Below are 21,874 nucleotides of genomic sequence, written 5' to 3'. Positions count from 1 at the left end.
TGGATAAGCATGAGAAATTGCTTCCTGCATGTTAATCTCTTGTGCATGCATTTAAGATGCTTGGATCCGATACTTCAAACAAGATCCGAACTACCGAACGACAGCATTTGCTGCCATCTGGCGACACTCGTCAGAAAAATGCATCCACTGCCCACATGCGAACACATAGATGATAATACTTGTCACGTACAGCAAAGATGGGTCCAAGAGTGTCCCTTGCACTGGATCCTACACGCGCCTACAATCCTCCCCTCAACCCCGTGTATCTATGGTGTAATTCTATCGTGTCTGGCGACGGTGGCCGAAGGACCACTAAACCGTCCTCCCATCCCTTCTTGCATCGAACTCAGTCATGACTGAGTTTGACGCCAGCTGTCCGTGGGTACCGGCCAGTCCCAAATCATTATAAAGTCAAGTGTGCAGCACATCCCTCTTCCGAGCTCCGATTCCACTCCCCGCGGTCACGATGGCTTCCAAATCACTTGATCCCTTCGCCCTCCCTCGTTTCCTCCTCCTCTCTCTCGCTGCTTCCCTCCTCCTTTCACCCTCCCACGCCCGGATTCCCCATCGCCGCCCCGCGAGCTCCTCCGCCGACGACCAGCTCGTCTATCTCTGGCCCCTCCCCAAGCTCTTCCGCCACGGTTATCGGACTCTCTCTGTCGACCCCGACCTCGCCCTCGATCTCCAGATCCCCGGAGGAGAATCCCTTGCCTTGTCCAAGGCGTTCGAAAGGTACAGAGATCTGATCTTTACGCAGTGGGAGAGGTCGGCCCAGCGGAGCTATATGGATTACGATGTCAACAAGCTGACGGTCCTCGTCGCTTCGAATGACGATACGGTACGGAGCAGTTCGTTCTTGAAATGATTGGTTGGCCGTTCGATTTCTTGGCTGTTTCTTGATTTGATTAGACGGCTTTGTTCTGCTTTTAAGCAGCTTCAATTTGGTGTGGACGAGAGCTACACGCTTTCTGTGGGCGGAGGAGAGAGCTTTTCGGTTGTTAACGGAGCAGCGATTGAGGTACTGAGCATGTTATATGTTAGGATTACGGTTATATTCTTGGGAAGACACATGCAAACAAAATTCATCTCTGAATCGTAATATTGATCAAGATGAAAAGGACACTAAAGGAGTGCATTGGAAACGAATCAGCGGAGAAAATATGAACCCGCGGAGGATATGATTGTAAAATCAATTGTGGTATTCTAACAAAATAGTGCAACTTCTACCTTCAGAGACGTATATACTAGTCTTGTGTCAATAAGATCTCCACCAGTTCATATTTATTTCGAGATAACTGCATCATTTTTCTTCCATAACATATCTGCGAGCACTCGATGATGGAGTCGTATGTACTAGTTGTAAATAATTATTTTACAGCAGAAACGTGACTAACATCTGATCTGTTCAATGGATATACTGTGTGATGATGATCATTGATGGTTCCTCTAGATATGGATCCTTTCTTCCTCACATTTAGTGGAGTTTCTCCACAGTCTGTATCCTTTGTGTAAAGGGAAAAGTTTGTCTTCTGAAATTGCTGGTTTACTCTGCTTTCTTTTATGACTTCTTGATACAAAAAAATATGCACTGGTGTTATAATTAGTTTGCCTGGTATAACTTAGTAATTATTTTATTGACGCGCATGTAAGCTACATTTGTTGTCTTCTTTCGTAAAAACAAGTTTGTCCATTTTTCTTTATCCACAAAGTCCCTTGGGTTTATCTTTGACATTATGTTGTGAAGAACATAGTGCATACTGAGTTTATGCCATCATATAACAGTACGTTACAATTTTGCATCTGTAATGTTACATTTTGTTTGCTCTGGTGTGTGTTGTATGCCTGACATGGCATGCTAACTAGCTCACATACTCTTCCAGTTGATACCAAAATGATACCCGAATCACATGCATGTCTTTCACTAGCAGCAGCGAGCAATGATACTCCATATGTACTGTTAAAATCCTTTTATTTGTCAGCATTATGTAGTTACATTGATCACATGGCATTGATATGATTCATTGGTTGGTGCTACTCTTTGGTGAGATGATAATTTACATCTTAATCTTGTTCTGCCTCTTCCTCCATCTTGTGATGTGATCCTTTATATTATGAAACTTTATGTTTCTTCAGGTAGCTGTGACTGATATTTGAGTTTTTCTTATCTCGCAGGCCAATACTGTTTATGGGGCTTTGCGAGGCTTAGAGGTATTCTTCAAAATTGTTGTTTTTATACTTAATATGTTAAGCCATAAGATTGTATTATCTTTTGTAGATCATGCTTCTTATATTTCAGATTCAATTCTCATCAATACGATTTATACCCATATTTTTCATATGTAACATCTAATAACAGATTTAAATGATACAAACTTTTGCAGGCTCTTGACCTGATTGGTTCATTCTTCAAATACTGTCTTCACATATTTTCTATGTAGTTCCATCTGTATACCATGTATCATATCCTTAGCTATTTGGTCATGCATAGGAACTCGTCAATGCATTCCATTTAACCTTCTGTTACTAGGGTTAGAAAGCTTGGTCCAGATCTGTCAAGTCAACCCGACCCAAACTGTTTAATATGATTTGTTGGAATCAATTTCAGTAAAAAAAACCTATGACATGCTAGTTTATCAGGTTGGGTATGGGTCAGACATTTGTTTCTTCGATAATAAGGTTCAACTTGACCCATTTATTTTCCCCTGATTATAGAGCAAAATTTATCTTAGCTGCCAACCTTATTTGTTGAACCCTGCTCGACTCAATTCAATAGCTATGGATTGTTCCTGGTCAAGAAATCATAACCACCTAGTTAGCCAGGCAGGTTTGATTCAATCTGATATGCACCTGTACCCTATCTAAGCCTGATGTCTGTTCTGACTCATGCCCAGTATGAGTTGTTAATCATGTTTAGGGAAGCTTGGCATATCATTTCCAACCAGCATTAATTAATTATGTTGATGATGACCCTGGGCTACTTTCATAATTTGCTGGAAAGTTATATGAGGTGAAGACCCAAGGCTGCTATGGAATATGTATGATGCTTATCACTGTTTGCCACTGCTCTCGAGAGATATTTGTATAGAATGTAGCAGTGATCATACGTGGTTCCCCATCTGTAATTTGAAGAAAGAGTGTAAAATGAGAATGTAAGATCAAGATCTTGTTTCTAACACTAGCAATACACACAGCTAACTGCATGCCAAACATGATTTATGAGCAATTCTTGTTCGAATTAATTGCTAAATGTATGTAGCATTTTGATGCTCATTTACTGATGCCTTGGATAGTATTTGAAGACAATAAGTAGGGGTATAAATAGAGGTAAATTAGAGGTTCATGGGTCAACACTAAGGATTATGGCATGACCAAGATGTGGTCTGATGATATGCTTGATATAGACTCATGAGAAATAAATCCTAGGCCAAGATATTTTTGAAATAATGCCCATTGATATTTGCTGAAAAATATCTGTAACTCTGAAATAGTACCAAAATCTTCTCCCTGAAGCTGTCAGCCTGAGATCTAGGGTACAATCGATACTTCTTGATACAATTCTCGAGTACAACACTCGACATCCTTTGTAATTTGCTTTTATACTCTATAATTGCTTTGCCTGACCTTAATGAGAAAATTTTCCCTTTGGATTTCTTAGAACCCTGATTTTCTAGAATTTCTTATTGTACATGTATGTTACAAGGCTATTTTTGTTGGTTACCTTGTCCTTTTTTTATTGTATTAATTACATTGGATTTCAATAAAGATTTATTTTTGTCCAATTTCTGGTACAAATAATGAGTGCATGCAAAAATCGCATGATTATTAAGTCAGAACTAGGATATATATTTATATGTATATGTATATGTATATATATATATACATATACATATATATACATATACATATATATATACATATACATACATATATATATACATATATATACATATATATATATATACATATATATACATATATATATATATATATACATATATATATACATATATATATACATATATATATATACATATATATATATATACATATATATATATATACATATATATATATATACATATATATATATATACATATATATATATATACATATATATATATATATATATACATATATATACATACATATATATATATATATTATATTTGTGTGTGTTATGTATTTGGACAGCATGCATTTAGCTTAAAATACATTGTTTCGCAGTTCAAAGTTGCTTAAAGCTAGGGGTATTTAGTCTTTTTCATGTTATAGTTCTGGTTGATATTGCTAAATGGGAAGTGCTGAGATCCTTTTCTGATCAAACGAATTCATTCTAGACTTTCAGCCAACTATGTACACCCAACACTGAAAATAAAACTGTAGAAATTCAGAAAGCACCATGGTACATTGAAGATGAACCACGGTTTTCCTTCCGAGGGCTTCTTATTGGTAGGACAATTCTGTTACTATGCATTCTTCACTGCAGAGTTTTTCCCCCCTTTCATATTCACTAATTGAAAACTGATATTGTATGTGCCTATTCTTATTTCTAGATACTTCACGACATTACTTACCAGTAAATGTGATCAAGCAAGTGATTGATGCTATGTCCTATGCTAAACTTGTAAGAAGTGTTATTTTAAAAAAATTCTCACTTCCATTTCGCTTAGTTCTTTTTTTTTTCTTGCTTTTGGCCCTTTTTTCGATAATTTGTTCTACATTTGCTGACATTGGAAATGACATTCAGTAGAATGTTCTTCACTGGCACATTGTAGATGAACAATCATTCCCGTTAGAGGTACCTTCATATCCGAACTTGTGGAAAGGTGCTTACTCAAAGCTGGAGAGGTACACGGTTGAGGATGCTTATGAAGTTGTTGAGTAAGTTGTTTCTTGAGCTCTGTTCTGCCTTTGCAATATTAGCTGTGATATTTTTCCATCTCCGCTGGCAGCTGGGTTAAACAACCAAATGAATGTTTCTTGAAACTGCTTCAGTTAATTAATTCATTCTAAATAATGTCTGTTTTTTCTTTTTGCGAACAAATGCACAAAGATTATTTTCTGCAGGTTCATCTTCTTGCTTGTGCTTGTGAGAGGCTTGATAATATATTTCTTTGGTTGTTCTTATGGTAGTTATGTCCTTATTAAATGAGGCAATTCTTAGTCAATGAAGTTTGAAGTGAAATTTTTGTCAACTTGCATAGGGAGCATATATCTTGTGCCCATGATGTTATGGCTTGAAGCATTAATGTTATCATGGCTATGACATTGCAGGACCCATTTTCTTGGTTTATGTAGTATATACCGCATCAAAATTTTTATGGTCGTTTTGCTGATCTTTCCCTATCAGGTTCCAATTTCAGAGGCTCAGGGTATTGTATTAATAAAAAACCTATTGAGTGGTAACTTAAAATAATAAGAATCTACCATGTTGGGTGTGTTAATGTCCACATAATGATCTGCCTGGCGTGGTCAACATTAGATTTTGATGTGAAAATGATAATGAGAAGTGATGCTAGGAATCTGCATAAGTACTTGAAACTTGAAAGATTGCCAAGTTGTAGATTGAAGCCTACATATATAGCTGGAAATTCCAAACTAAAAGCATCCTTAATGAATTTAAGTCCAGATAACTCTTAGAACATTCTTAGCACAATATTATTTTCCTGTGAGATTGCAGTTACATATTTTTACAATTTATTTTGCTATTACCTTTGTCATTAAACATTCTACACTTTTTTTTTCCATGAGATGGCCTATTCATGTTGTATTTGAAGTTCTGAGGTTTAAATGGTTCTAGTGCTATTAACTTTATAATTTGGTTTTATGCTGATATCTTTGTTTCTCTCTCCTGTCCATGTGCATGCAAATCTTGTGGTTGAAAGCTTTGCCAAGAAAAGAGGTACATTTGATTTGATTTTTTAATTTTCCATTCTAAAACTTTTTGATACTGTTATTAATCTCTCTGGTAGACAGGACACAGATTTGATACTTCAGTAGGTCATGCTTAGTTATTACTTATTAGTTGGAAAAATATTTACTTGGTTGGCTGCATTTTCTGTTGTGGTTATTTAATTGCTTTGACTGTCCCTTATCAGGTATCCACATCATGGCTGAAGTTGATGTCCCTGGGCATGGTGAATCATGGTAATTGTACAAATCCTATGAGCTAATGTAACAGATTCCAGTCTAGAAAGCAATTTTTCAACTGTGCTTGAACTATATTAATTATACTTGAAATCTTAGATATTTAAAGTTGATATTAAGGTCACTAACATCTAAATAACTCTCTTATCAATATGGATATATTTCTTGTTATCATAACACTGTAAACATAGATAAGTGAAACAAAAGGTGAATGTCCTGCTTTCTTTAGGATTTCAGAAACTCATCTTGTTGGTTTGGCCATGTCTTGGGAGGCGACAGGAGATCTTTGCTTTGACATAACCTAACTTTCTTATGTTTCAACATTCATGAACTTTAAGGGTATTCACTGATATTACTATTCTGTACCATGGACAAAAATTCCTTTTCTCTGAGAACAGATAGCGTCCATTAGTTTGGGAGCCAGCTATTCCAACTTTTCCCATTTGATTAATTCAGCGAGGAAATGTGTTTTGTAAATTTCATCGATCACTTTGGTCAGACTAAAAAGAGACTCATGGTGTTGAACATCAAACTAGTTTGTTCATTTTTTGTTGTGTTTGCTAGGTTTGGCACTTTTTTTTAAAGTGGACCTGATCACGTAGATTTAACCTGCTAACTTTGTATAACATGCCATCAAGTTGGTTCTGAGACTAAGTTTGCAAGGAAATGGGCATAATTTTGTAGGTCCTGTTGGTGGTAACTTTGAGATGGTTTTCATTGTAACATCCAAGTTCAGAGTTCTTATCACTGTTCTTCTTTTTTGTCCTTTTGTTCTTTACAATGCCTTGAACTTAATATGCCAGTGTCACTCATTCTTAGTCAAAGGGCCAAATGGGAACAAAGAAGGTCTTATGATCATTTCTTTTATAGTTTTACCTTTCTAGTCATCAAAGATTAAAAATTGCTGCATTGTGTCTACTATTTTATCATGTACTTACAAGTCTCAATATATATGCAGCTAATTATTGATTTTACTGGCATTGAAAGTTTCTTACCTATTCATTTTCAGGAAAACTAGGTTCCTGCTTTAACTTTTTTAAAAGATGAGGATTAGAAATTGGACCAACCTCATAAAAGATAGGGAAAGAGGATAACCTATGGTCTGTAGGCCACAAAGAACCTCAGTTTCATTAAGAAATTATAATAATTCGATTTATCATTAAAGACTTGTAGGACTTTTAAATCATTATTAGATATAATATTTATCTTTTTTCTTCTTTTCCCAGCTGTATTCTTGAGTATTTGGTCATATAAAAGCCAATTTGATGATTTGTGTTTGCCATATTTTCTCATGCAAATCTGACACTTAGCAATCAACTGAACATAGCAAACTTAGAACTCTTTAGCATCTCAATAGAAAATAAAGATGAGATTAGGATGCTAGCCTAATTAAGATAAATCGATGTAATTTTCATGTAATTGGTCTCCTCAAGATATTTTTGTTAAAAATGACAAATTTTAGAAGAATAGGAAAAAGAACTCATGACACAATGAACTGGGCCCATAAGTATAATATTAACTTGGATCTAACCTGACCAATAAGCTCAATCTCTATTTAACAGGACTCAAGATAGACTTAAAATTCAAACCCAATTTTCTCCATGTTCCATTTCAATTGTTAAAGTTTGCTTTTGAACTCGTATCTTTGTGATGAAATGTACAGGTTGTTTCTAGATTATAGGCTTTGGTTATAAATAGGAGTTCTGGAAACCTCTTTGGCTTTCTATGCAGGGGTGCTGGTTATCCCGATCTTTGGCCTTGTGCTAATTGCACTGAGCCCCTAGATGTGAGCAAGAATTTCACGTTTGAAGTCATTTCTGGGATTTTGACTGGTGAGTTGTGTTAATTTTTGTTCCTCCATGTTGTGAAATCTCCAATCAAATGTTAAATTATCATTCTACAATACTCTGTTTCCTCACGCTAATCTTCCTTTTAATAGTTTAATGCAGGTGCAAAGAAAAAAAATGAGTTGTGAGATCAGATTATATATTCTGTAATATTAGTAAAATATTTCTATGTGGTAAATCAATATCTGTTGTTAAATTCTGAACCAGCCAATGCTATGCGTAAAGTGTTGATATACCAATTATCGTACAGGACAAGGTTCTATGGCAAGAGTAATATTGATGCACTGGTGTCCTAGAATGTATCCATTATAAGATGCTATATGTAACATAGAAATGCTTCTTTCTCTAGTCTAATAAGGATAAACAGTGTAGCTCCTATCTGTATGGTCAACTCAAGGTAACATATAGTATATATCTCTGTCTGATGTAGATTGCTTTCTTTTACATTATTTCATATCCAACTTTTTTAAACACTTCACATCCAAGCTCGTCCATTCCGATGAGGCAAAGTTGAAGTTGTGTGAACTGTGAAGTCTAAAATCAAGCCAAGAAGGAACTCATGTGGCATAACCATGTGGTCAAGCCTTTTTCAGCATAGATCTGGATATTATCATAAAGCATCAACTTTGGCAGTGCATAACCGAGTATAATTTACCTATGGGTATTTTACCTCTACTGAATTTGATCCTCCATATGGCCATAGCTATATCATACTCAGCTAGGCATCCTGGTCCATGATCCAGAGAAGCCACTTGGTTTGGCCGTGAATTTGCCGCCATATAGGTTAGTTATTAAGCATGTTCCAGCATATAGCCAGAACTATATTATATTTATCTGGGCCTCATGGTCCACAGTCCAGTTGGTTCTGCCCCATGAGTTTGTCATCATCTTATGGATTTGCCAGATCTACTTGATGTTCACCACTATCTTCTTCGGCTTCCTAGAAGAGGAGTGGTTGACATCAGGGATTTGAAGTATGACAACATGAATATTTAGTTTATGTTTATTGGCTACTATTAGTATATTGACTGATGTTCTATTGCAGACATGAGAAAGATCTTTCCATTTGGGCTCTTTCATTTAGGAGGAGATGAAGTCAATACTGGTCAGTGTGCTGATTGTCTAGTTTCCATTACCTTTCCAGTTTTGATTAGTTTCTCACTATCTTGCTTGAATGAAATAAATGTTGTTTCTAGAATAGGTTAATTAGGATTATATATATCTGGTTCTATTTTTGGCTTTCTTTTATTTCCAAGGTGCTTGAGTAGAGTAAAGATATTATAATGATCCAAGGAACAATCTTCTTATGATTCTGCTAAATTATAAAATGAAAAAGCATATAATCATTGCATAACAAACATCATAGCACAAAAATATACATTGTTTGACATATTGCCTAATTTCATGGGAGAAGATGATCAAGGAAAATTTTGCTAAGATCAAGTGTATAAAAAGATGTGTGTTAACCTTGAGAGTCAAAAAAAGCTCTTCAAAATGGACTTCATGCCTATCTAAAATTCTCAGACAGCCAAACATGATAAACCAAAAAAGCAACATGTCTTGAATTTGGACAGGCTTGGTACTACTGAATTTTCGGATGGATTCAGTTGATTAGCATTGATCACTTTGGTTAACCATGTATTGCCTGACATCAGGATAGGCCACGTTAATCAGCCTTTCAGGCACATGATGGTGGTGATAATAATAACAAAGTCCCAAGCATTTGGGGTCAACTACTTGGATCTTTTGCCACCATTGACATGGTGATGGTGGCAACATTAGCATTTTCCTGATAAATTTTGTAAGATTTTCAAACAAGAAAATAATGCTGTTTATATCCTTAAAATTTGAAAATATTGCGAGTTGCAACTGTTCACATGAGAGATTCACTTGTTATGTATCTTGAAAGCTGAAAATTTTAATAAGAACAAGCTAATCATGTAACTGCATTTAGTCATGTTATTGTTACTGGATACAAATCTTTCATGGAAAATTAACAATAAATTTGTAAAAAGAGTTCCTCAAGTAAGGTTTTTACCTGCCTTGTATTAGTTTATTTAAAAAGTGCGCAAAAACCACATGGTTTTCATGGTAAAGAAAGAAAAGATGATCAAAAGATGGATTTGGACAAATGATAGTTGCAGTGTTGGACAACAAAGGTGATCATGAAGGCAACTGTAACACATAAGAGCCTAGCGCATATGACAGATGGCATGCATCGAATCAGTAGCACACATTTACCTTCCATTGATCAAATTCAAGTTACTGATTCTGAAATTGTTGTAGATTTAGAGATTTATTGCAAACGTTCTCTGGTGGAGTTGGTTCTACAGAATTTTCTGACTGATATGAAGCTTAGCTTAGAACTTCAAATTCGTCTTTGGTGTTGAATTTGATGTATATTCCTTAAATAACTCAAATAAATGAAAATTGGACCTCTTCAGTTGCATCTGTATATAACGGTATGCTATGATTTTGCATTTCTCTTCTTTTATTTATTTTTTACAAACTAAATCAAAATTTGCAACCATAAATGATTACTTCAAATATCCTCTCTCTGTGTGTCTCTCTGAAGTATTGGGATCGATGGATGGTAAGCTTATTTTCAGCCTGTTTGCTGCACCGCCACTTTGATCAAGAATTTAAATGCTACAAATTGCAATATAATTTACTTCACATTTATATTTTTGCTTTTTTTTTCTGAATTTTTATGTGCCAAAATTATAAATCAAAGAGTACAGCATGTCAGCATCTATATAACATATATTACCTGACTGTGACACGTTGGTAAATACCTGGCAGATTGTTGGAATTCGACCCCTCATGTCAAGCAATGGTATGATGCCCTTTTCACTTATAAATGTAGATTCCGTGCTCTGTATATGTTAATGGAGGAACATGTCACTCCTTCATGTAGAACTATAGATCATTGTGACATGTGCAGAATTGCTGTATTTTCCTCTCTGGATTTGGGAAAGGTTGAATGTTGAATCTTATCATCGCAGGCAGAAACTTTGTAATGGTTATAAATCTCAATCATACCAGTTGGTACAGAACACTATTTACTAACACAACCAAGTGTCCATATCAAAACATATAAGTCCATACCAGTACAATACTATTGCCCAGTGAATCTGGAGTAGACGTTGATATACTTTCTGGTGTACTATCATACCAGTCTGGTAGGTTGCAGAAGCCGGCATAGGACCAAGATTTAAATCTTTGCTCTGTGACTCTAGATTCTAGAACACCAGAAGTGTGTCTCCAACCTCGTGATGTCTGATAGTTTTACTCTCTGTTGTGTTGTAGCATTATCTTCTATTCCTTCCCTCTTCTTTTGATAAGAAAGAAAAAAATGACAAGTCAGACACTTTTCCGCAGCAGTAGCCTTGTTTTGAATATACATCTATTATCTGCATGACTCCATTACCAAATCAGTTATAACATTTCTTGTCCTTTCCAACTTTTGGCATGTATCATTCTGATTGAGATTTGGTAAGTATTGAATCTTCAATCGTCTCAAGTCTCAACACTGACAGAAAACTTGCAACTCTAGAATACTAGAAATGGCCATGTTCCAGGATTTGCTGGTGTTAAGCTTGTTTGCCTGTTTTCTGACTGTGTAACTAATTTCTTTCCTCTTTTATCAATAAAAAGATCTTGATAAGCCAAAACTTTCTTCAATAATAAAATCTTTGGGACTCATTGACGGACCATCCCGGTGATGAATATTATAGTCTTAACTTTTGACATGCGGTAGTCCCACTTGACATGATCATTTGCCTCATATGTTCACTTTCATGATTTATTATTGAGAAAATATATCTACGCTGTTGATTTAGCGTTTAAGTCAATTCTAGCTATTTGTTTTTTCTTTGTGTTCCACATTGTTTGGATAGGCTTCAGGAGCGGAATATGACTACCAAGGAAGCATACCAATATTTTGTATTGAGGGCTCAAAAGATAGCTACTTCTCTTGGTTGGATTCCTGTTAACTGGTATGCATGTTTCCCGTCACTTCTTTTAATTGTGAACTAGAAATGAAGATCAACAATTGTTTTTGAATCTTAAATCTCAACCTTCAATACCATTTTCTTCATCATCTCAGGGAAGAAACCTTCAATACGTTCAAGGAAAATCTCGATCTGCAAACTGTCGTACATAACTGGTTGATAGCTCACTGCATCTGTTTTTCGTTTAATAAAATAGTTTTTTTTTTGTTTACTGATGTGACTTTTTTGGTGCGTATCATTTTTCGTCGAGGTCTGTTGAGTGCTGACTTTTTGCAGGTTGGGTCCTGGAGTTTGCCCTCAAGCTGTTGCAAAGGGTTTTAGATGTATCATGAGCAACCAAGGAGTATGGTATCTTGATCATCTAGATGTTCCATGGGAGAATTTTTACAACACAGAGCCGTTGGAAGGGATAAATAATATCACACAGCAAAAGCTTGTGCTTGGTGGTGAGGTTTGCATGTGGGGTGAGGCAGTTGATACATCCAATGTTCAGCAAACAATATGGCCACGGGCTGCTGCCGCAGCGGGTATGTATAAGATAACTGATGCATGCAGGATTTCTTAGAAATCTGTAGTCGTCTAGATTAATTCATAAATAAATGTAATGCGAGTCCAGTAGTATAGCAAAAGGCTGCATATTTATTGATGACCACCACAACCTAGAGGACAGAGCTACCGATTGATCTTTATTTAAAAACTGTCAATCATCTTATGTCACAAATATGAACTTCAAATCTTCTGTTGTGCTTGGGTTTTTTTTTTTTTTTGAATTTTTCCTGGGATCATCAGCTAAGTAGCAGCATGCTAGGGAGATTAAAGTTAAAAGAGATAAGGTGTTAGAGCATTGAGATGTGTGTTGATAGATAAATTTGTTCTTAAAACTCTCCAATTTATTTTTTGTTTTGTTTTTGATTTTTGGTACACTTAAAAAGCTTTTTTGTCTGATATTTGGCACAAAGTGGTCAACATGCAATATTATGTATTATTTGTGTAGAGCGCTTGTGGAGCTCATGGGAGGCCACCTCTGTTGGAAATCTGAACACAACTGTACTGCCACGTCTACATTATTTTAGATGTTTGCTGAACCATCGTGGAATTGCAGCTGCCCCAGTTACCAATAAGCATGCACGGGAAGCCCCATATGGTCCTGCTTCTTGCTTCCTTCAGTAAAACGTTGAATCCGCTGTACATTCACATGCAAGTGCCCGATTGTTCCTCAGATCCAGAAGTTGCTGAAACTACTTCAGCAATTGTTTGCCCGCATTATTATTCATGCTCTTTGAATAATCTCAAATCTGTTGGTTGTTGTTGCTTCTACTTTATTTACATGCATGTTGATCGGACATTCCTCCTCTGGTGATTGACTTTTGTTATTTACAAAGGCATAAAAAAATGATAAGGTCGGTCTGTTAAAAGTAGTATGTTTGAAAGCTGGCTGTCTTGAGGTAGCATTACGTAAATTTTCTTTTTGGGTATATGACACCACCATATATCCTAATTCCATCAAATCTCTATCATTTTCACTTTTTTTTTTAATTTTTTATTTTTCAGCGTTGGAACGAGGCATGAAAAAAGTACTTGACTTTTTCCTTGTCTTCTCATTATAAGCATGCATCGGTCACTAGAATTGTTTCATCATATATCATCGTCGTCATCTCTTTTTTTCTTTCCACCTTTGCCATTGACAGATGGTTTTTTTTTTTTTTTATCAAAACATTCCAAATCCCATCACTATATAGGCAGGCTTATATAGTTACGAAACCAAACCGGTGGTGTAGATGGATGGCAACACCGTGCCAACCATCCTTTGGAGTGGCTGAGAAACTGAGCCCGGTCGTCGAATTTGTATAATGACGCCGTGCAAAGTAGGCAGGCAGGCGGGAACGTCGTCGTCAATCGTGCCTCCAGCCTTTTTGATCGTTCCAACTCACCCAGCCATAAAAACCGTTGACCACCTTGTCTCCCACATCGCCGCTTTTGACCGCCCCGGCGTCGTCCAGCCATCGTCAAGCAATTAATGTCTCATTAATAAAACCCTCACCGCTCGACGCCGACGCCGACCACCGAACGACAACCTGGGTCAAAAGGCATTATTAGCGCGGCCGTCCATCGTATCGGGCGGTGTATATATACATACATATATATGGCACGATCCTACGGTCCTGAGACAACTTACAACTGCGCAAATGAACGTGGGAGTCATCCAACGCTCCTAGGGTTTTCTCTTTTTCTCTTGGGTTCTGCTGCGTTTCCCTTATTCCGTGCGAGTTTTCATTGGTTCTTGCATCATTATATTACCTCGTTTCTTTGTTTGTCTTCGCAATCCCGCCTTTCCCCCCATTGAAAATGACGTCCGGTAGGCATCGAGTCCCTGACTGCTGCTGGCCAATGGATACAACTCGATTCTTTTTCCCGTGTCTTTTATCCGATTCTTTTTTATGCTCGGTTGATTAAAGGTTGCATCTTGCAGCGGTTTAGGTTCGCTATACTCCTTGGGTTGGGTTCGGTTGGACGATTGAGGAGGTGCCAAGATGAGGGGCGGAGAGGATGCGCCCGCTGGCCCGCCCTCCGGCGTCCGGAGAACTTTTTGGAGGTCTTCGTCATGGTCCTCATCACGGATCGCCGCGCAGGACCATTCGAAAGATTCCACCTCCGAGGACAGGAACTCGGCCGATGCTCCCTGCCCGCCTCCCCCCTTCACTCCGAGATCGCAGAGCCACAAGGCCCGCTCGTGCCTCCCTCCTCTCGCCATCGCCCGCCGGAGCTTCGACGAGTGGCCTAAGCCCGGTTCCGATGACCTCGAGCAATGGCCCCATCCGCCCACCCTCGGTGCCAAGCCCGACGAGGGCTCAAAGCCGGATCGTTCTTCGCTAAGGACCCCAGGTACGAGAGATCAGATCGCTTTCAAGGAGTGCTCCAAGGTCGCAGACCATGTCTACCTCGGCGGAGACTATGTTGCTAGGAACAGAGAAATCCTTCGGCAGCACGGGATTACCCATGTCCTCAACTGTGTTGGTTTTGTTTGCCCCGAGTACTTCAAATCAGACCTCATCTACAAGACTCTTTGGTTGCAGGACAGTCCGTCGGAGGACATCATTAGTATTCTGTATGATGTGTTCGATTACTTCGAGGATGTGCGGGAGATAGGTGGGAGGGTGTTCGTCCATTGCTGCCAGGGTGTTTCACGGTCGACTTCTCTGGTAATAGCTTACCTGATGTGGAGAGAAGGGCAGAGCTTCGATGATGCATTCCGGTTTGTGAAGACGGCAAGGGGGATCGCCAACCCCAACATGGGCTTCGCTTGTCAATTGCTGCAGTGCCAGAAGAGGGTCCACGCCATCCCCCCGAGTCCCGCTCCGGTGCTGACAATGTACCGAATGGCTCCGCACTCACCGTACGATCCTCTGCATCTCGTCCCCAGGATGGTGAACGATCCATCTCCTGCCGCTTTGGATTCCAGGGGAGCATTCATCGTTCATGTCCTCTCATCCTTGTACGTGTGGATCGGTAACGACTGTGAACCCGCGATGGAGGAGGATGCAAAAGCTGCCGCCTTACAGGTGGTAAGGTACGAGCAGGTTCAGGGGCCACATGCCACGGTTGAAGAAGGGGAGGAGCCCTCGGAATTCTGGGAGGCCTTCTCGAGTGCACCCCCTTCAGAGAAGGAGGAGGGCAGGGAGACGAACGAGGAACGGGTTGAATCAGCTGCTAAGATGATCGCCGGTGCGAGGAGAGTGGAATCCTATGATGCTGACTTTGAGCTTTTCCATGGGGCTCTCGCTGGAGGTATCATCCCACCGTTCTCTTGTTCGGGACAGGGGCAGGAAAACCATCTTCCTGCAAGAGAAAGCGACTGGAGCTTATCGAGGCGTAAGTTTCTCTCTGAAACCAATGTTCACGGTTTATTCAGATTCTCATACTGATAGAGAAAAGCATTTAGCATCAACCTCCCCTCGTTATTAATTCCCTTCTCTTAATTATCTTTCCTCGGATTCGAGCATTGCGTCTAAGTTCGGTTAACTCACCTTCAGTTTCTCCTTCGAGTTGCTATGTGTGCCTTCTTCCCTTACATCTTCTCCTGCTTCGTTTGACTTGCCTAAGCCGATGCTACTGCTCGGTACCCCCAAGCACTGTTCGGAAAGTATTTCATAATGATATTCTTAGCAACAATCATGGTTTAAATAGGCGTTTGGGTGAGACGAGACGAGGCTTGAGCGCCTCAAGTTTTGGCCAAGCAATGCGCTTCACTGAAGCATCACTTGGCGCTCGCCTAAACCTAGGGGTGCCTCGAACTGAGTGCTCAGTTTAAGTGAAGCAATCAAACCAAACTTTTAAGTTTGGTTCGATTGAACAGTATCTAATTGGTTTGATTGAATTGACTAAGTTCAAGCAATTGCTCGGTTCCTCTGATATCGATGGGCGTGTCCGACGACCTAGCTTTTATATGTCGTTCCCTCTGCCATTGATGCTTATGTGTGTAACTCCTTCCATCATCGAGGGAGAGGATCGTATCTTACTCTATCACCGATGGACACCTTTGAAGTTTCCTCCGTCCACAACGTCGATGTTCGCAGCTTCCTTCGACGTTACTATTATAGTCAACAACTTCCTCCATCGTTGTTGTTATCGTCTAAAGCTTTCGTCGTCATGCTGTCGTTCATAGCTTCCGTTGTTCTTGTCGTTCGTAATTTTCGAAACCATCGTAATCGATGTTCGAAAGTTCCTCTGCCATCGCTGCCCCCTCCTTCCCCACTTTTCACTACTAGCGACTCTTTTATCTCATTTAATATTTTAGAACGTTTCGCTTCGCTCGAACAAACACTTAGTATTTTTTAAATCATTGGCAACAATACTTAGACTACAAATAGTTTGGTACATGTGTTGAGAGTTTAAACTCTCAAGGTGGACTGTTGAGAGTTTGCAAGACATCTTAAACTCTAGATTGTTTAGAGATCATCACTTGTTTTGTTATTTGGTACCACTCTAATCGTGGGCTTTGAAGTAAGGACGGACATCCATCATATGCTTTGTGCATGTCTGGTGGCGAGCCACCTGCACAGAATGGATTTTGATAGGGGTAAAAAATTGATTTGACATGACACCCCGGATTTGACGTAATACACCCCCCCACGTCGGACACCCTGCGCGGCACACTGCCCCAAAGCGAGCATTAACGGCGACACGACGCGCACCCACACCATCGTACTCGAACGACCTCCTCGGCTGGCCCCGCATGATCGACCGAGGAGGGAGAAGGCGCTGACTGACACCCCCCATACCCTGCGGCAGCTCGACCTTCCACGCAACGCCCACGACGCCCACAGGCTCCATCAGAGGTACGACCCTGCTCCGGCAGGGTGGCGCATCAGGTAACATCAAACCCACTTATAAATACCCCCTGGCCCCCAACGGGCAAAAGGGGGGGAAAGAAGAACCTCGCAAAAAACACCTCTTCGCTACCACTGACTAGACCGTCGGAGGGGTCGGGCCGAGCTACCGACCCGACCTGTGTGCAGGTACTCGGTCGCTACTGAATACATCCGGTACCACGGAACTTTCTGAGCCGGATCTCCTGCCTCAGTTACCACAACGTCCAAAGAGGAGCCGCGTCTGATCCCCGTCATCCGGAGCCCTGAACCAGTCGCGTCGACCCTGAGGTCACGGCTAAAAAAGTTACTTGTCGTAACAGATTTACTAATCAAAGCGGTAAGCGAAAAGAAAATGTTATAAGCAGGAAGTATATTATAATACAAGATAGCAAAGATCAACATATGGTGGTGACAATATTTAATGTTGATGGTTGGATTAAAAGGCAAATGAATGCAAGTGTACCTATGTCCATGAATTAGAGCCTACCTAATAGAAGTCATCTTGATGGTTCTCTAGCTTCTCGGCCCCCCTCTCAACTTGGTACAAGATGCTCTCCTTTGTTCCATGGGGTTGCAGATACACTCCCCTTTGCTACAGTACCATCAGAACAAGTTCTCCGGAGTGGATCATCAGGGTTGTGGTCTCTTCTGCTCTTATCCTCTCGTAAAGCAACACCAAGTTATTCTGTCGAGCACTAATGGGGAATCTCCATTAGCAATCAATCCATCCATGGCCAAAAAAAAAGGACAGGAGGCTCTTCCCCCTCATCAACCCAGCTTTCGAAAAGCTTGGATGCTCTGGGCCAGCAACATTATTCTTTGGAATCAATCAATCAATCAATCGCACTGACGCCTCAAAGCTAAAAAACCAATAAAGAGAATCAGAAGAAAGAATGAGCCACGCAGAAAGGAGGGAAAAAAAGGCAAATCTCCGCATCCCGGCATTCGAAGAAAGCAAGAATTTTTCTGCGAGCAACGTAGGAAGAAGGCCACCGGCCGTCGGAAAGGGTAAAAGAAAGAGATTTTGAGATCAAAAAGCCAGGATGTACCGCTTCAGCAACTCGGTGATCGGGTGCCTGAACCTGTTGACGCTCCTGGCGTCGGTCCCGATCATCGGCGGCGGGCTGTGGATGTCGAAGAGCTCGGCGACGTGCGAGTCGTCGCTGCAGACGCCGCTCCTGGTGCTGGGCTTCGTGGTGCTCCTCGTCTCCCTGGCCGGCTTCGTGGGCGCGTGCTTCAACGTGGCCTGGGCGCTGTGGCTCTACCTCCTCGTCATGCTGCTCCTCATCGGGACCCTCCTCGGCCTCACCGCCTTCGGCTTCGCTGTCACAGCCGGCGGCGGCGGGGTCCAGGTCCCTGGTCGCCCCTACCACGAGTACCGCCTCGACGACTACACCGGATGGCTCCGCCGAAGGATCACGGAGCGGCAGTACTGGAAGGCGGCGATGGCATGCGTCGTCGGGTCGAAGACCTGCGCCAAGATCGCTCTCTGGACGCCTCTGGACTATCTCCAGCGAGACCTCTCCCCGATACAGGTAACGCTCGGCAACTCTCTATCCTCGTCTCCTTCTCAGATGAGTAGCTTCTGTCACTACGACCACGAGTCAAAACTCATCGGAACGATCGATCGTATCTGATCTGACGCTCACCGTCAACATGCGATGCAGTCGGGCTGCTGCAAGCCGCCGACATCGTGCACCTACGGCGCCGGGGGGGTGGTGATGGCGCAAGACGAGGACTGCTACCGGTGGAACAACGCAGCCAACGTGCTGTGCTACGCCTGCGACTCGTGCAAGGCTGGCGTGCTGGAGCAGGTGCGGAGGGACTGGCACAAGCTGTCCGTCCTCAACGTCGTCGTCCTCATCTTCCTCATCGCCATCTACACCATCGGCTGCTGCGCCTTCCGCAACGCCCGCCGCGCTGAATCCGAGTATCCCTACGAAGAGAACCGGATGTCGAAGATACGCCCTCGCTGGGACTACTTCTGGTACTCGGACCCACTTTGCTACTCTCCTCTCTGCTCCAAGCACGGCAGAGATACTAAAGCAGAACTTGTGTCTCGTTGCAGGTGGAGATGGTTGCGGGACAGAAGAGAACAGCTCTACTAGCGACTTTGTTGTCTTCTCCATGCAGTCAGCCAGCCAGCCAGCCCATGGCTGTCAAATAGTGTGTAATAGGCGTAGGCTGTATCGCAAGTTTGCAAGGTTCAGTTGTCTGTGAAGGAACGGAGCTGTCGATGGTTGCAGCTTCATGTTGTTGACATAAAACATCAGACTTGATCTGCAATCTGTATGAAAATGTTTCACAAGTTGATGCTGAGGGCCATAATAGCTGATAGAGCGGATATGTAATCTGTATGAAAATGTTTCTTCGTTTGTTGTATGCGTGAAAGAGATGAATCGTCTCCATCATAGCCAGTGTTGTGATGCCGTAATGCCTTGTGTGTGAGCATTTGTGCTTGTGATCCAAAAAAGTTGCAAGCTAAAGGACACTCGATTCACGACTCGAAAGAGGAAGGAGAATACCTGAAGAGTTTGTGGGATTGGTCGAGCAATTGATCGATCCCCCAGTAGAAAGCTCAGCAGAACCATAAAGTTCGTTAAATGTAATGAAGATTTCTCTTAATATAAACATCAAAATAGAAACAAACACTTAAGATCTCAACTCACCTAATGACGGACGAGTTGAAGTTGCAGAGCACGGAGTTGCCGGTGACAGACATCCAGAAATACCAGTATTCTTTTATGTGCCACCACCAATGAAAGTGTCCATAGATAGATCAGCCATTGGCGCCGTCCTTCGTCCGTGGAGCAGCTTCATCTGGGAGAAGAGCAAAAGTTATCAAAGATAGGAATCTGATCTGAAGCCCAGCCTCCTCCAACTCCAATTTACATGTCTTTGTCAAGAACACACTACCGGGGCGAGCCAAGATCGAAACCAACAAATCATCTTTGATTATCGAATCTTTAGCCTGCGCCAAAGCCACCGTCGACATCACCGCAGGGGTGGCTGAGATTGGAGCTGAAACTGTCCTCTCTGTAGTCGCATGGGGATCCTGCCTCAAGAAGCCACCGGAATCCCAATGCGGGAATCGCCGGAAAGATACTGCCACCGCTGCAGCTACGGCCACGACTACCATATCTAATGGAAGGCGACCTGAAGCCATCGGCTTCAAACCACAATCAAACAGACCATGACGGTGTGCACCCATATCTAATGGAAACCACCGCCATGCCGGAAATGGCTTTGATAAGAAGCCTTTTACAAACTAGAACAGAAAAAAGAGGGCGACCAGGAAAATGCAATATCTTAATTTGGATTTCTCGGATATGGGACAGAATTGAGGTGATTACCTGCGAGGGAACGGCGAGAGGAGGCGCGGTGGAAGTCACGGGGACCGAAGTAAGGTTCCCACCACCGCGGGGCAGACGAGGAGCCGCGGCTGTCGCGAAGGGCATCCCTGACTCTCGTGCTTCAAGGAGTCCTTGAGCACCTAATCCTTGCAATTCCAGGGTAATGGTTCGGGAAGCATCAACGTTCTCAGAACCCAATGGCATCGAGCCGGCGCCATGAATCCGAGGAGGCCTCCTTCAACCCAACGGCCTTCCTCGGATCTCAGCCGACCTAATTCCCTAAGCTTCCCGCCGGTCGGCGGATCTGAAGAAAGAACACCAAGAATTACATTTTCTTTAGGGTTTCGCCTCTTGTCGGTCAAGAAAAACAAAATCTGAGCTATTTTACATCGAATCAAACGCAGAGACCGGACGAGGAGGAAAGAACACGGAGACAAGATGGATCTTACCCAGCCTCGACAGAAGCAAAAGCAGAGCCTTCTTCGTCGACTCGGAGGAACATAGAAGAAGGGGAAAGGTGCCAGCGGTCCTTCGCCGGAGGCCTCGATCCTCTGTTTTGTTGTCGGTGGGCGACGGACGAAAAGGGAGGAATCATCTGACAGAGAAACCAACCCGCGGAAAGATTTCAATGCCCTCAGCATGCGCCATCAACACGAATTCAATTCCCCTCCGCCTTCGCTTTCTTTAATTCCTTCCCCTTTTTTTTTTTTGGTTTTTGGGGGTGAATTCTCCGTCATCTTTCGTTCGTCTACCTTTGTTTGGGTTTGTGCAGAGATCCAAACACTAACTTCCCTTTCCTCGACTGGTCTCTCCCATTCCCGAAAGCACGATCCGACCGTCAATCATCATCCTACGGCCAAGATAAGCTCGGGCTCGCAAGCGCGGAGCGAATGGGGCAGGCTCGTAAATTTGGGCAAATCGACGGGTTGTGAACCAGCTCGCTGGCACAGGTATCCACTCGCACGTGCTGACGGTTGCTCGAGGCGAGATGGCCGGAGGGGGCCCAACGCGGGCCGTCATCTTCTCCTCTCTGTCTCCCCTCTTTTTAATTAAAAACCGTTCGATCGTCTTAATATATTTCAGTCTCGCTAACAAAATAACAAAATTAAATTTATGAATAACAAAAGACATTCACAAATGAAAG

At 41.6% G+C, this 21,874-nt stretch overlaps 3 protein-coding genes and 1 long non-coding RNA gene across 8 annotated transcripts; 3 read left to right on the top strand and 1 right to left on the bottom strand.

The window, feature by feature from the left end:
* The first annotated feature begins 256 nt into the window (after positions 1-256).
* On the top strand, positions 257-13,330 carry LOC135674801 (beta-hexosaminidase 1-like). The gene is made up of 15 exons (XM_065184975.1): positions 257-838; positions 935-1,018; positions 2,173-2,208; positions 4,339-4,450; positions 4,555-4,625; positions 4,752-4,882; positions 5,887-5,903; positions 6,100-6,148; positions 7,880-7,980; positions 9,041-9,100; positions 10,798-10,831; positions 11,895-11,993; positions 12,104-12,163; positions 12,285-12,535; positions 13,003-13,330. Exons 1-15 carry the CDS (start codon positions 467-469, stop codon positions 13,176-13,178), a joined length of 1,653 nt encoding a protein of 550 aa, XP_065041047.1. The 5' UTR covers positions 257-466; the 3' UTR covers positions 13,179-13,330.
* Positions 13,331-14,176: 846 nt separating this feature from the next.
* On the top strand, positions 14,177-16,040 carry LOC103986176 (protein-tyrosine-phosphatase MKP1-like). The gene has a single exon (XM_018826156.2). It carries the CDS (start codon positions 14,540-14,542, stop codon positions 15,929-15,931), a length of 1,392 nt encoding a protein of 463 aa, XP_018681701.2. The 5' UTR covers positions 14,177-14,539; the 3' UTR covers positions 15,932-16,040.
* Positions 16,041-17,044: 1,004 nt separating this feature from the next.
* Positions 17,045-21,532, bottom strand: LOC135674803 (uncharacterized). Of its 4 annotated transcripts, none has more exons than XR_010513717.1 (6): positions 21,180-21,527; positions 20,731-21,034; positions 19,903-20,197; positions 18,427-19,664; positions 17,865-18,072; positions 17,045-17,660 (listed from the first exon to the last, which is right to left on the bottom strand). It is a non-coding gene; the product is annotated as an uncharacterized LOC135674803 (long non-coding RNA). The 4 variants fall into 4 exon arrangements; XR_010513718.1 differs by having other exon boundaries at positions 17,865-18,062; XR_010513719.1 differs by lacking the exons at positions 17,045-17,660; positions 17,865-18,072 and adding exons at positions 18,079-18,237; positions 20,294-20,590 and having other exon boundaries at positions 21,180-21,532.
* Positions 18,271-19,788, top strand: LOC135581008 (tetraspanin-6-like). Of its 2 annotated transcripts, XM_065184977.1 has the most exons (3): positions 18,271-18,912; positions 19,045-19,364; positions 19,446-19,788. In XM_065184977.1, the coding sequence occupies exons 1-3, from the start codon at positions 18,421-18,423 to the stop codon at positions 19,483-19,485; spliced, it is 852 nt and encodes a 283-aa protein (XP_065041049.1). In that variant the 5' UTR covers positions 18,271-18,420; the 3' UTR covers positions 19,486-19,788. The 2 variants fall into 2 exon arrangements, with proteins under 2 accessions (XP_065041049.1, XP_065041048.1); XM_065184976.1 differs by having other exon boundaries at positions 19,045-19,788.
* Positions 21,533-21,874: the final 342 nt, after the last annotated feature.

This window comes from Musa acuminata, chromosome BXJ1-5, assembly GCF_036884655.1.
Source record: "Musa acuminata AAA Group cultivar baxijiao chromosome BXJ1-5, Cavendish_Baxijiao_AAA, whole genome shotgun sequence".
Classification (NCBI taxonomy): domain Eukaryota; kingdom Viridiplantae; phylum Streptophyta; class Magnoliopsida; order Zingiberales; family Musaceae; genus Musa; species Musa acuminata.
This window is presented reverse-complemented; position numbering and strand designations above follow the sequence as displayed.

Bases quoted from the DNA above. Each gene is read 5' to 3' on its own strand.
- LOC135674801 (XM_065184975.1), top strand. From the start codon at position 467: ATGGCTTCCAAATCACTTGATCCCTTCGCCCTCCCTCGTTTCCTCCTC. The intron at 2,209-4,338 runs GTATTCTTCAAA...AATTCATTCTAG, and splicing joins GGGCTTTGCGAGGCTTAGAG to ACTTTCAGCCAACTATGTAC. The intron at 10,832-11,894 runs GTATGATGCCCT...TTGTTTGGATAG, and splicing joins ACCCCTCATGTCAAGCAATG to GCTTCAGGAGCGGAATATGA.
- LOC103986176 (XM_018826156.2), top strand. From the start codon at position 14,540: ATGAGGGGCGGAGAGGATGCGCCCGCTGGCCCGCCCTCCGGCGTCCGG.
- LOC135581008 (XM_065184976.1), top strand. From the start codon at position 18,421: ATGTACCGCTTCAGCAACTCGGTGATCGGGTGCCTGAACCTGTTGACG. The intron at 18,913-19,044 runs GTAACGCTCGGC...CATGCGATGCAG, and splicing joins GAGACCTCTCCCCGATACAG to TCGGGCTGCTGCAAGCCGCC.